The sequence below is a fragment of the Macrotis lagotis genome, chromosome 1 (assembly GCF_037893015.1).
Source record: "Macrotis lagotis isolate mMagLag1 chromosome 1, bilby.v1.9.chrom.fasta, whole genome shotgun sequence".
In the NCBI taxonomy this organism is placed as follows: domain Eukaryota; kingdom Metazoa; phylum Chordata; class Mammalia; order Peramelemorphia; family Peramelidae; genus Macrotis; species Macrotis lagotis.
In genome coordinates, this window is record NC_133658.1 from 766,101,641 (window position 1) to 766,115,343 (window position 13,703).

At 34.2% G+C, this 13,703-nt stretch overlaps 1 protein-coding gene across 2 annotated transcripts in view; it reads right to left on the bottom strand.

Annotated features, from left to right (window-relative positions):
* CWC15 (CWC15 spliceosome associated protein homolog) overlaps window positions 1–13,611 on the bottom strand; it is a 30,157-nt gene extending 16,546 nt beyond the window's left edge. The window contains exons 1-5 of one of the 2 annotated variants that reach the window (XM_074216489.1): window positions 13,477–13,611; window positions 12,219–12,357; window positions 7,530–7,642; window positions 5,392–5,480; window positions 4,023–4,136 (exon numbers count right to left, since the gene is read on the bottom strand). In XM_074216489.1, coding sequence (XP_074072590.1) covers window positions 4,023–4,136; window positions 5,392–5,480; window positions 7,530–7,642; window positions 12,219–12,349 — 447 coding nt within the window. In that variant the 5' untranslated portion in view covers window positions 12,350–12,357; window positions 13,477–13,611. Of the gene's footprint in view, window positions 1–4,022; window positions 4,137–5,391; window positions 5,481–7,529; window positions 7,643–12,218; window positions 12,406–13,476 lie in introns of both variants that reach the window. The other variant, XM_074216490.1, reaches the window with a different exon arrangement.
* Window positions 13,612–13,703: the final 92 nt, after the last annotated feature.

Below are 13,703 nucleotides of genomic sequence, written 5' to 3' on the forward strand. Positions count from 1 at the left end.
TCTTCCCCCAATTGTTTTGTAGAACTCCAAATTATAAAAGTTGATTTAGATCCTTTATCTAAAAAAATTCTTAAGCAAATGCATTTCAGTGGAGCTGGACTTCCTGGCTCTAAAATTCTGTAATTCTATGATTCAGTCTGAGAAGACAATATCTAAGGAGAAAATAATCAGATGTTTAGGGTTCAACTGCCCTCTGCTGGCTGCAGGGAAATATAAGAAAATTTCAGATTTTTTTCATTTTTTTTAAAAATTAAAAATTTCTAAAGTAATTATCAAATTCAAGATTTAAAAATAACTAATTTTTTAATTGTAAAATTTAGTTTAATATAACAGTATTGTAGTGAAATGCTGTACTTTTAAGATATTTTATAGGACTATCAAGTCAAGAAGCAACTCCTACCTGGCTCTCAGAGAATAATTTTTAAAAAATATTATCTTAAATATACATGATAAAAATGAAAATGGTTTTTAAAAGTTAGTGAAGCAAGAAATTTGTAGATTAAACAGAGAAACAGCCTTCTTTCCATTCTCATCTTCTAATCACTCCCATTTCCTGAATTTTCCACTCCAGTCTGATTGGCCTACTCAATGTCCAATAAAAAAAGTTTATACTTGGGTGTCTGAAATCAATACATTCCCATTACCATGCACATAATAATGATGATGATGATGACAGAAGTAACATTAAATAGTGCTTTATGGTTTACAAAACACTTTACAAATATCTCATTTTATCCTCAAAACAACCCTGGGGGAATTAGTTACTGTTATAATCCCTATTTAACACATGAAGAGCCTGAGGCAGACAGAGGTCAAGAAATTGGCCCAGAGTGATCTGGTTAGTTGGTTGATTTTTGTCCTTCGTTGATCAAGTGAATACTTGCTTCTCTGAATGCCTATAGTATTTGTGAATAGCACATTTATAGCATATTAGTTTAACTTTTGTTAAAGAGTACTTGATAATAGTATATATTTCATTTTCTTTGTATTTCTCATAGGATCTAAGCCTGCTATCAATCTTGCACAGTGCTTACTCAATAATTGTTTTGTAACTGAATGAAAAATATTCTGAATATCACTTAAGATTTCAAAGAACTGCATAACCTCATAAACCTTAACTCAAAAATTTTCTGCAATGATATTAAAAGGTTTTAAGACAAGCAATTTCACTGAAAAAAAACCCTATATAATGCAATTTCTAAAGTAATAAAAGAATCACAGAATATCAAAGGAACTAGGCTATTCAATTCAATTTATATAGAATGTTAATAAAGCATATTAATGTTATATAGCAAAAATATTATGTAAGAAATTGTGTGTATGTTTCTGTGATTTGTGTATTAAAAATATAAACTGTTTACTGACTAAAATATGAACAAGAATAGCATTTTCAGCAGACCAGACAAGTAACTCAATCTTCATATGAAGACCCTAAGTGAGGGGTTCTTCCCAATTTTCTCCCAAGGCAATTCATCCCTCTTTTGGACAACAGTAAGCTCTCCTTCCACTGAACCAAAACTATGGTCTCAGCCACATTTCTCCATCTCCTCTACAAGGACAAGGAGAGACTTTGTCAAATGCTTTGGGGAAACCATGATAAATATAGCATTTTCCTGATCTCCCAATATAATAATGTTGCAACTGTTAAAAAGAAAAGGAAATCAGGTAAATTTGGTATGATCTGAGTTTAGAGTTGGGTCATATCAATATAACAAAAATGATAGCATCACTAAAGTTAATTTGTACTTTTCATGCTATATCAAATTGTCAAAGGGATAGTTCGAGAATCTGATAAAATGATGACAAAGTTTATTTGAAGTATCAAGGGCAATGATAAAGGGAAGAAAGGTGGAAAGAAAAAGAGCCTTTCCATATCTGAAGTTTTACTGAGGAGCAGCAGTAATCAAAACCATAAGGTACTGGTAGAGAAAGGAGAGATAAACCAGTGAAGTAGATCAGACAAGGGATAATTAAGGGCAATAGAGTTCAAGAGTCCACTGTTCAATAAAGTAGAGGGCTTAGGAAGGAACTCTGATGAAGACTGCTGGGAAAATTGGGTTTAGACTAACACCTTGTTCCATTTTCTACATACATTGTAAGTTAACATGTGACCTTGATATGGATGATCATATTATAAAGAAAATGAGAAAGAAACAGATTGTAAACCTCTTACAGCTACTGGTAGGACATATACTGTTAAGCAGATAAGGGATAGTGACAATTAGAAAAGATAAAATGGATGATTTTGAAACTGAAAAACTTCTGCACAGACAAATAATGCACCTCAGATTAAGAGAACTGGTCAAGTGAGGAAAAATCTTTGCATCAAGTTTCTCTGATAAGGGTTTGGTACCCAATAAAATCACAAGTAATTTTCTAATATTTAAGTAGTCAAAGAGTACAAAGAGTTCTCAAATAAAAAATGCAAATTGTTAATAACTACATGAAAAAATCCTTCAAATCAGTGTAAACAGTAATGAAGGTCACTAAGCCATAAATAAAAATACCAGCAAAATTGGTGTTTTTATTTAGTTTGTTAAGTATTTCCCAATTACATCTAAAACTAGTTTGGATGCATTAAGGAATAATAGTAAGGGCTGCATATTTGACAGCTCACAATTAAGAAAATTGCATTTAAGAAAAAGTCAAATTAAAACAAGTCTAAAGTTTCACTAAATACTCTGAAAACTGGCAAAGATAACAGAATAATAATTCATTTTGGAGAGTTGTGAGAAGATAGACACACTGGTACACTGGTGATGGAGCTGTGAATCAGAATAACCATTTTGAACAGCAATCTGGAAATATGCAAATAAAGTTGAAAATATCAACAGTCTTTTAATCTGGAGATTCTATTGTTGGGATTATACCCCAAAGAGGCCAATGATAAAAAAAAAAGTTCTTGCATACACCAAAATATTTTTAGAAGTACTTTTTATGCTAGCAAAGAATTAAGAAAAAAAGTGGATGCTAAATAAACTGTAGTACTTGTATGTAATGGGAATATTCCTGTGATATAAGAAATTATAGATGTGATGAATACAGAGAATCACAGAAAGACTGACATGAACTGATGCAGACTGAAGTAAAAAGAGCCAAGGAGAAAATGGCTACAATAAGGTAAATTGAAAAAAATAATACACAAAATCAAAAAAATGAATGCTGCAATATTATAAAGAACAAGTATGTCTCAAAAGAAGAGATATAAGAAGATACTCCCAACTGACAACCTTGCAGAAATGGGAGGTGCACAATACTTTCAGACTTTTGCATTGTATCACTCAGTTACACTTTCTACTTTGATTTTTGGTCTTCAAAAACTTACTATTAACCATATAACATATGAAATGTCTTTCCAAGAGAAAGAAAAAATGAATGAATGAAATGGGGAAAACTATAGTGATATGAAAAACAAAAAAAAAGTCATTTTTTTTTAAAAAAGAAGAAAACCCAGTGAAGAATGTCAGATAATATATCCACTTTTCCAGTTTGTTATAAGAAATGACACTTAGGATGAGGATGAATGGCTATATTACAAAATGAAGGTGGTGTAAAAGTAAAGGACATAAATACAAATTAATTTTAAAAGATTAAAAAATTCTCATTATTAAATTACCTTGTAATTTGTTTATTTACATGTTGTACCTCACAACTTGCTTGCTTCCATATTGTACCTCATAATAGAATGCAAAATCTATAGACAGGGACTATGTTTGACTTTGTATTCCAAATGCAAAATAAAATTCCTTACCTAGAATAAGCACTTTGATAAATATATGAATGGTTTAATTGAATAGGTCTCCCAACAATTGCCTAGAATCATAGGAACACTAACATGACCTTTAATAAGGTCAATACAAGATTAGCAAGAACCTATAGTTCAACAGCTGCTCTAATCTATAATTATAGCAGAGAGCTGAATTCCAAAAAAATATGAATATATATGGTAGTGCTTTAAATTAGTAATTTTTTTTTGATTCTTTGAGAAAAGAGGGAGAAAAAACCCCTGAAGAAATCTGTACCTTCCGGGCTTGTTCTTCAGCTCTTTCTTTTTTTATTTTTTCTAGTTCTGCCAAGAGAGCAGCAGTGTCATCATCATCACTTTCTTCCTCAAAGTCTTCATCTTCATCATCTTCCTAAAAAGAAAATATAATTTAAGAAAACAGGAATTAAAAAGAGAACAAAAGTTTACTTGTGATTTCAACACATTAATGGGAATTGTCTAACTTCATTAGATAGAAAAGATACAGATTCAATGTGTGAACAACAAGACACCCTCAGAATTAATGAGGAGATTCTCAAACTATTAATGATTATAATGATAGTAAGTCTAACATTAAGAAAAAGAGTAATTCCCTTTATGGCAAAAAGCATCAAGCAATTGGAAATAGTCTTACCCCAACTATTACAACTCTATTTATTTTACAACTAAAGTCAGGAAAAATAAGAGGCAAAACCCTAAGTAAAATGATAATAAGACCAAGAGGAGCCAAAGTATTTTAAGTAGTTCAGATAGCCTTAAGCTAGGAATTATAAAGGGCCAAAAAAATAAGCAAAAAAAGGGGCTGAATTCTCAGAAGCCAGGCAAGAGATTTTGATTTCAAATATACAATTTTTATGCACTTTAGTAAAATTGTTCCATATGCTTTTAATCATTGCCAGTAACTCAATCTTCGCTAACTTGAGAGAATGTTGAAATATGCTCTCTATTCCCGACTATCCTTGACAGACCACCCAGAAGACCAGGATCTATGGACAACTATTTAAACTGTAAGACAAACTACTTAAAATATTATATGCATGTGCAGCGCTAGGTTCCAAATTATTTTTTAATATAATTTAAAGATAAATTCAAAAACAAAACCAAAACCCTCAGACTAAGCTTCCTGGAAAACTGACAGGTACTTCTATAATCAGAATTCAAGACACTACACAAGAATATTCCATAGATCCCAGATTAAACTTGAAGAGTCTGAATGAGCGAGGTTTTCAGTGAAACATGCTAGGTTGTAGAGCTTTCCTTTTTGTTTCATCAGGGATCTTAAATGCTAACCTTCAAATTTTTATTTATGTATATAGACTAATTTGAAGAAAGTTTATTTGACACCGAATCTTTCTCCCATGCCTCTTAAGAAGGAAAGAAAATTACCATTTTTAAAAAATTATAATCTTTACAGTTCTTTTAGTCCCAACACTCAAAGGATGGTTTTCATATCAAAAAAGACTTAAAACACCTGATAATTATTTAAGGGATAAATATTTGAAAAATAAGAATAAAAAAAGTATATATATATATTCTTTTCAGACAAATAAATAGAAATAAGCATTCCTGAAAATTTAAAAACTAGAAACACTTCTGAGCACCAAAAGGAAGTCAAAGAGAATACACACATCTGTTAGAGGATCATCTGCATCAAGATTGGCTGCAGGAATCTGATCCAACCGAGGTTTCTTAGACACAGAAGAAGAGGTTGTGTGCTCTAAGGGAAAAAAAAAATCACAAAGATTACTGAAACAAGAATGGAAAGAACCAGCTCATTCTATTCTAATTAAAAGCTAAAACAAATTATATTGGATAAAAGTCACTCTTTGAACAAATATTTAACAAGTCCTTATTTTCAATTAATTACACTATACACTAGGGGAGATAACAAGACAATTCCACCATCAAAGAACATTATGAATTCTTGATGTTTGATGCTTGAAGCCTGATGCTTCAATTTGCTATGAAGATACAGAGAGAAGGGGGGGAAAGTTAAGGAAAGAGAAAATAAGAGGTCAGGAAGACTAGGCTCAAAGATGCATCTATTATAATAAATACTCTTGACAACAATATCCAACATCCAATAATTACAGATAGTAACCCCCTCACATCCACAGCTCCTACAGACTCCCAACAACCCTCATTAATTGCTAAAATAATGGTTGCAAAGAATTCTCAAAGTATCCTAGGATTTAAGGTTAGGAGATACTTTACTAAATGTTTCTTTATTAAAAAGAAATTTGTCCTTACAATGAAGATAAAAAGTAGGATTCACTTTCTAATTCTCCAACTCCCTCTTACATACAAGTAAGTCTCAAGGTAAGTTGTAAGGTTTTGTCTTTCATTCTCCAAGACAACCATGACATCAAGCCTCACTTCTTCCTCCAGAAACATCTGGATCCAAAGGCCAGATATGAATTAGGATGAATGGAGATAGCTCTGGGTATGAGGGAATTAAGATTTAGTGACTTGTGCTTGTCATGGCATCACCTCCATGATATCATGGTCTTCTTCAAGAACGAAGGACAAATATCATCATGAGGTTACACAATATTAAGTTGTACAATTGTTCATCAAAGATTCATTCTTATACAATTCTATCCAATGAATTGTTAGGACAGCTAGGTGACACAGTAGATAGAGTACTGACCTTGAAGTCAGGAGGACAGAGTTCCTCAAAGTAAGTTGGAATAAAAAACTCATTTCCCCCTCCCCTTTTCTCCTTTATTCTCCCCCCCCATCGCTCTAACCCTCCTCAGAGTTGTATCTGACTACCCTCTCCCATGAGTTTCCCTTTCTTATATAACCTACACCCCCTCCCCTCCCCTTGTTCCCTTTCTCTCATCCCTTTCCTCTCCTTTTTCCTCTAGAGTAAGATAAGATTTCTATGCCCTTTTGAGTATATATGGTATTTCCTCCTTGAGCCATTTCTGGTAAAAAATGAAGGCTCACTCATTCCCCCTCACTTTTTCCCCTTCCACTCCATTGCAAAAGCTTTTTCAAGACTCTTACTCAACAAGTAATTTCTGAAAAACTCCCCTATCACTGGAAAATGAACAGAAAGAAAATGCAAAAATCCTCTATGAGAAGGCAAATGCAAACAACATCCATAATTTTACCAGTTGACTTCTTTGGCAGACAACCTTTCTCAATCAACAAATCAATAAATAAAGATGGGGAGGGGCAGGGAAGATTGCACCTAACTTCTCTTGTCTGATCTCCATGACAACCTAAGGAACCAGAAACTATGATATTACCATTTTTATTGCCCAAGATCTGACATAGCCTACATCTGATATCTGTTTTCCCTCTGCTCTTCCTTTAGGTACTACACTCTGACATTTGCTGTGTTGCCTGCTTCTGAATGGGCTCAGTTGCACCAGATAGGTGCAGGATGCAGTCTCTCTGCATGGCCATCTTTCTGATCCTCCCAGGCTTGATACCCATGCAGCCTCAGCAGGGAGGCCTTTTCACACCTGTTCAATCATTAGTGTATTTCCTGCTTTTTTTTACATTACTTGGACCTATTCTCCAGCAGAATACAATTTCTTGAGGGAGGGACATTTTTGTTGCTGCTTCCTATTCTGATTAGCTAGTAAAGTGCCTTATCAAGAGTAGGCTCTAAGTGAATGTTTGTCAGATTATCTGATATGTTCCAGAATGTCAAGGTTATTGAAATAACCTGAATAAAAATGCTTCATAGCATATGATTTTTAAAAAGACAAATGTCTTATAATAATAGTAAATATCCAAGTAATTCAGGTACCTCTAGTTGGACGATCTCTGTTTTTTTCTCTTGCAGCAACTCTCTCTCTCTCTTCCAATTCTCGCCTGAAATCACGGTTGCGAACCTCTTCAGGAGCATCTTGAGTTGTTTGCCTAACAAATAAAATGGAAACATAAAGACACTAAAAAATTAGAGTTTGTTTACAAACCAACCAGTGAATCTAAGACAACCTGAAAAGAATGTCTTATCTGACTAAAGCACAGGTAGTAGTCTTTTTCTGTAAAGAGAGTCACTGAGATAATAAATAAAAGTTATAGGAAATGAGAAAAACCAGAACAATTTACATAACAATAAATATTATAAAGAAAAACACTGTGAAAGTCATTAGAAATCTGATTAAAGCTATGACCAATCACAATTAGGGAAGATAAATGATGAAGTAAAAACTGCCCCCAACCTGAGGGAGAGTTAGACAACTGACAACTCAGGGGAAAACTAGGATACTAATTTCTGGATATGGTCAATGTGACGATTTGTTTTGCTTGACTATGCTTGTTTGTTATAAAATAGAACTTTTTGTTTTTTAGCTTGAGAGGAGAAAAGGATAAAAAAAGAGAACAGCAGGAAGTTTAGAAAAATATAAAGAGGACAGATTTAAAACAAATACACTGAATTTATTCCATTCTTTTAAAATAAATAAGCTTTAAATAATTATTGCTTTGTTTAAAATCTTTACTACGCATATGGAAATGCTCAACATATAGACTAAACTGAAAGAAGGGTGGGAAAAAACAGACTTAATTTGTTAATAATTTTACAATAAGCTATTTTCATTAGAAATAAGTAAAAAACTGGAATCGGACTCATCCATCCCAGAAGCCAAATATTAAATGAGAAATTAGTAATTAGAATGTAAGAATAGCAGTTCAACTTGGCCAAATGTATATAGAAGAAGTCTATATAGAGGTGAAATAATTTCAAAGGTACTCAGGGACTGATGACATTTCAAGAGCTTAAAGAAGAAAGATTGCTTTTAAAAATAGGAAAAATTATAGGCATTATTTCTCCTATGAAAAGGCTACCAAAAAGACATCCCTGACTACTATACTTGATTTTCATTTTCTCAATTTTTTTTTAGAATGGTCTATTCATTGAGTTTATTTCTGATGAAATATGAAATGGTCTAAGTAATACTGAAAGGGAATATTTGTAGACTCTTCTACAGCAAAGCATATCTTCATAATCACAATCATACAACTAATACCTGTTGAGACCTTAAAATCCCACTCTATGTTGTTTATTGATTATAAAAAAGATATTTGACTCCAGAAAAAATTGCAACCTTAAAGGTTTGTCACATATAATGTCTCTCAAACAAATGAACATAAAATTAAATCATGATTATTTCATGAGTTCATGAATGATTGTCAAAGCATTAAAAAAAAAAAAAGGAAATATAATGTTCACCAAGGATGCTTTCCAGGGTCATGAAGATATCCTGCAAAATCCAAATAGAAAAGTGATTCCCTATTAATGGAGAGATTCTGCTGGTGCACAAAGTCTCCTTAATGAGATTAGAGGTTGTCCAAAAATGCAGTCCAGTGCAATTTTATGTGGCCCCGTGTGTTTACTATATGCTTTAGTAAATGAAGTCAAGCCTACTGCAGAGCTATCATTAAAACTGCAAATCAAAATATATGTCTATTGATTTAATAAAAACCTTTAAACATAAGTTTGGACAGCCCTGCCCTAGATTATCCCACATTATTCTATTCTTCTTGGTCAATGGAAAAATTCCCTTCAGTTGGATAAGCAACCAATTAAGTAAATCCCTCAAGTTCCTATATCTTGGATAGGCACTGCAGAGAATAATGAAATGTATCCAAAACTGAATCGAAGTGGAAAGAGCATTGTATTTGGGAGTCTGGAAGAGCTGAATCCAAATTCCACCTCCAACTACTTACCAGTTACCAAAACATTTAATTCATTTATCATCTATGATACATGGATAAACAATACCTATAAGATTTTAGGATTGTTGCAAGACAGAAACAAAAATGTATGGTAATATTAAAATGATATGAAAATGTTAATTACTAGTTCTACAGTTCAACTTTAAAAGTACCTGAAAAATCTTCTAGTAGACTCCTTTATTTTACAGATGAGGAAGTTAAGACCCAAAGAAGAAAGTACATTTATGTCTAAGGTACTAAAAATAGAAGACCTGAAATTAAAACCCAGGTGCTCCAGGGCCAATGTTCCATCCACTGAGCCACCTGGCTGCCCCATCATTATTATTATCATTATTATTATTATTTTAGGTTTTTGCCAGGCAATTGGGTTAAGTGGCTCGCGCAAGGTCACACAGCTAGGTAATTATTAAGTACCTGAGGCCAGATTTGAACTCAGGTTCTCCTGACTCCAGGGCCGGTGCTCCATCCACTGCGCCACCTAGCTGCCCCTCACCCCTATTATTATTTTTTTTCTCTCTTTATTGCTCATGAGGGACTATATTTTTTGGGTGGGAGAGGGTATTATGTTTACTCTTAAACAAGAATATTTTAGTAATGTATAATAAACATCATTTGTATAAAAATAAAAATATAAAGCATAGATTCATAAAAACCTGGATTCGATGTCTAGCATCTAAGAGTGTGACTAATGACAAGTCATTTAACCTCTTTTGAGTCTCAGTTTCTTCATGTGAGTTAATAATACCACATTTCTCACAAGGCTGATGAGGGGTTTAAATGAAATATCTATACAGAACTTTGCAAAAATGAAAGTCGCATACAAATGTGAGCTATCATTCCTGACATCTCATTCTCATCTCTTTCAGTAGGTTTAAAATATAGCATTAAGATAAATCATTATTCTATTAGTTTTTATATTTAATGTTCTGTTTTATTGCACAGGTAAATAAATAATTGCTTTTTATAGCTAAATAAAAATATTAGGATGCAAATTTATTATCTATAGGCTCAATGAAAGCATTGCTGGTAAATAAGGCAAAATGGGTGGCACAGTAATTCATGTTCCTACATACATATATATATATACATACACACTCTTCCTGCTTTTGGTATTTTGAAAGCCTTTCATCCCATTTAGTTTATACATTATGAATATCTGATTTGATCAGTTATCAAAAACATTGTTCTTTTTTAATAATCAATGATAACTATGTCTAGGTGATTAAGGACCACAGTTTAGTTTGTGAAAAAGGTCCAATTCTAGTCTGTGGTTGAGTTCTCCATATTTTGAAGTATTTGTAGTTTACTATTTTCATTTCTATTGGTCTATGAAAGATAACTCCAGATATCTATAATTTTATCTATCAGGGCATATCACACTAACTATATTTTTGGCGTTAAATTTTTACAACTTGAAATATGTTTCATAATTTCTGCTGTTTCCTTAAGTAATTTACATTAATTACTACTATGTGTGGTTTCCTTAAAGATAATTCTTCTTACATGAAGAAAAGAACCCATATGTACAAAGATGTTTATAGCAGCTCTTTTCTGGTGATGGGGAGCTGGAGAGTGAGGGGATTCCCATTGCTTAAGAAATAGCTGAACAAATTGTGGTATGTGACTGAGATAAAATGCTGTTCTGTTATGGGAAATGATGAACAGGATGTTCTCAGCAAAATATGTAACTGAGCGGATGCAACAAAAAACTTGGTTGCGTATGTAACCAGGGGAAAATTAAAAATTAAGAAAAAAAAAGAATCCTTCTGTAATTTCTGGTGGTACCAAACTAGATTATTATTCAATATGTTGGTGGTTAAGGTAGAATCCATGTGGATGTTTCCCATGACATTCTGATTCTCTTCTTGGATCTTAAGTCATTTCAAAATGTCCCTCTAGAAGTTATCCACTTTCAGTTAGATTGAATACAACTAATGGTGTTGATTATTGCTCAATGAAATAATATTATTTATCTCATCTTTTTTATGCATTTTAGCTAGTAATGATTTTTTTATTGTTGTTTACAGAAAATGGTAAAGTAAGTAATATGAGATAGGAGTGAATACATTTAAAAGACTGAAATTCAAATTACAAGCCCAGATATTAGCACAAGACTCTCATTACAGGTAAGGGAGAACCATAACAGTACTTAAAAACCCATTACAATATTTCCAGATCTAAATGTATGTATGAAGTATTCAGGGTATCTGAAGTCAGACTTTTGATAAGAAATAAAATAATGCAAACAATGTTTAAAAGAAAAAAATTCTTGCTGCCATTAGTAGGAGGACTAAAAGCTATATATTCAAGGAAGTGGATTAAAAAAATACACTTGAATCACAGTAGATACAGTGAAGTAAAGTCATATTTAGCACAAAAGAAAAACTGAATCTAAATTAAAAGTTAAGGTCATTAAAAATACAATCTCATGACACAGAAGGCCTTCAAAGACTTTTGTGATCACACAGTAAACTCTCAAAAGTTAATTTAACTGATATTCTACTAGATAGAAGTATCTACTATGTTTGTATGCATACATGTGAACAGGAGTAATTGTATGAATGTGCATATATGTGAACACAATACTGAAAGAAATCATTATACATTAAAGAATGAAATTTATGTTAAATGCTGCTTTATATTTTATTGCTAATTCTCTGATAATAGCAACACTATATTAACCAGAAGAGTTTGTTACATAATCATGCAAAATTTCTTCTGCCTTAAGACAAGAAAAATTTAGAGACATTCTTACCTGTATTTAATCTTTGTATGAGAAGGTAGATCTCTGCTTGAATATTGCTTGGAAAGCTGACTCAAATCACCTTCCCCTTTTCCTCTTCCACCTCTTGCAGGTTCAAAGGTAGGCCTTGCCGCTGTTGTCATCTTCAATACTTCATAGATAGTTATATTCAGTCACATATGCATACTTAAGTTCTTAGCTTTAAAAGCAGAGTTAAAATCAGCTACCTGAAGGAGTTCCCAAAACTCATTAACTGGATTTATTATTACTATCCCTTTTTTTTCCAATCATTTTCTTTTTTCTATTTGTACCTTTTTGGATTGACCAAATAAACCCAACAGCACATATATTGAGAATACTCTCCCCCCAAATAATGACTTAAATCACATCAAATTAAAAGTACTAGAACACTGCGTGATTCTCGCCTTCCTTTTGCAAGTCAAGTTGTACTTATTATCTTCTTTAGATTTAGAGACAGAAAAAATTTGAGAGATTATTTAGGTAACTCTCCTTAGGAAGAGATAAGTAAAGTGAAGAGAGCCTCAATGAACTTCACAAGCCCCGTTCCCATAACCTCTACTTTCAAAGTCTCTTACCCAGAAACGGTGAGTGGTTAAAAACAAAATCCTCCCACAAAACTCTCTTAGAATCTCAAAATAGCAAGGAAAAACGGAAAGAAACAAGTGTATCCAAGTCGATCGGTGTAAAGGTGGCCAAAAATGTTTGCTCTGTGTTAAACCTGGCGGTCAAAATTCTTATCCTCCGTACAGCATCCTTTAGAAGCATCATATCCCTCACTTTAATTTCCTGAGCTAGAAGTTATCAGATACCTCTTGTCGCCGCTTTGCTACTGTCACTAAGACGTGAGGGTCAAAGCTAACTGGGAGGGGGCAGGAAGGCTCCTTTCCTCCAATTTCCAGGGAGCTGGAAGCTATCTGCTCCTTCGCCCCTTCGCTCGCTCTTTCTAGTACCAGATCCTGGAGGCCGGGCGTCAAGGTACAAAGGAAACGCGGGAGCCGACCCCGCCTGTGACGGGAGGCGATGTGGCCCGGCACCGACGAGGGCGGGCTCCGGAGATGGTCGGAGCCCCGGGGCTGGCTGCCGGGGCCTTCTGACAGCCAACAGCCAGCCCGGGCCTCGCCTTCAACATCGAGCCCGGATCCCTGAAATCCTGGCGGCTCGGCTGCTCCCTTCGGCTCCCTCTGCCTTCCCCTCCCCTCCAATGCCTGCTCCTACCCAGAAGAAGGGGCTCGGGACGGGGTCCGCTTACCTCGGGGGCGTCAGGGTCCCGCAGCCCACAGATGTTACTAGAACACCATTCCTCCGCCTCCTTCCCACAATCCTCCGCGCCGACAGAGAGCTAGCGAACTGCTCCGCTCTCCTTTACCGGCAAAGGAAAACAAGAGGACAGAGAGGCGCTTAGCGGAAGGCGTCATATGCCTAAAGCCAACAACCAATCGTCGAAGAGAACGGCTGCCGAAGGGGCGGGAGCGGAAG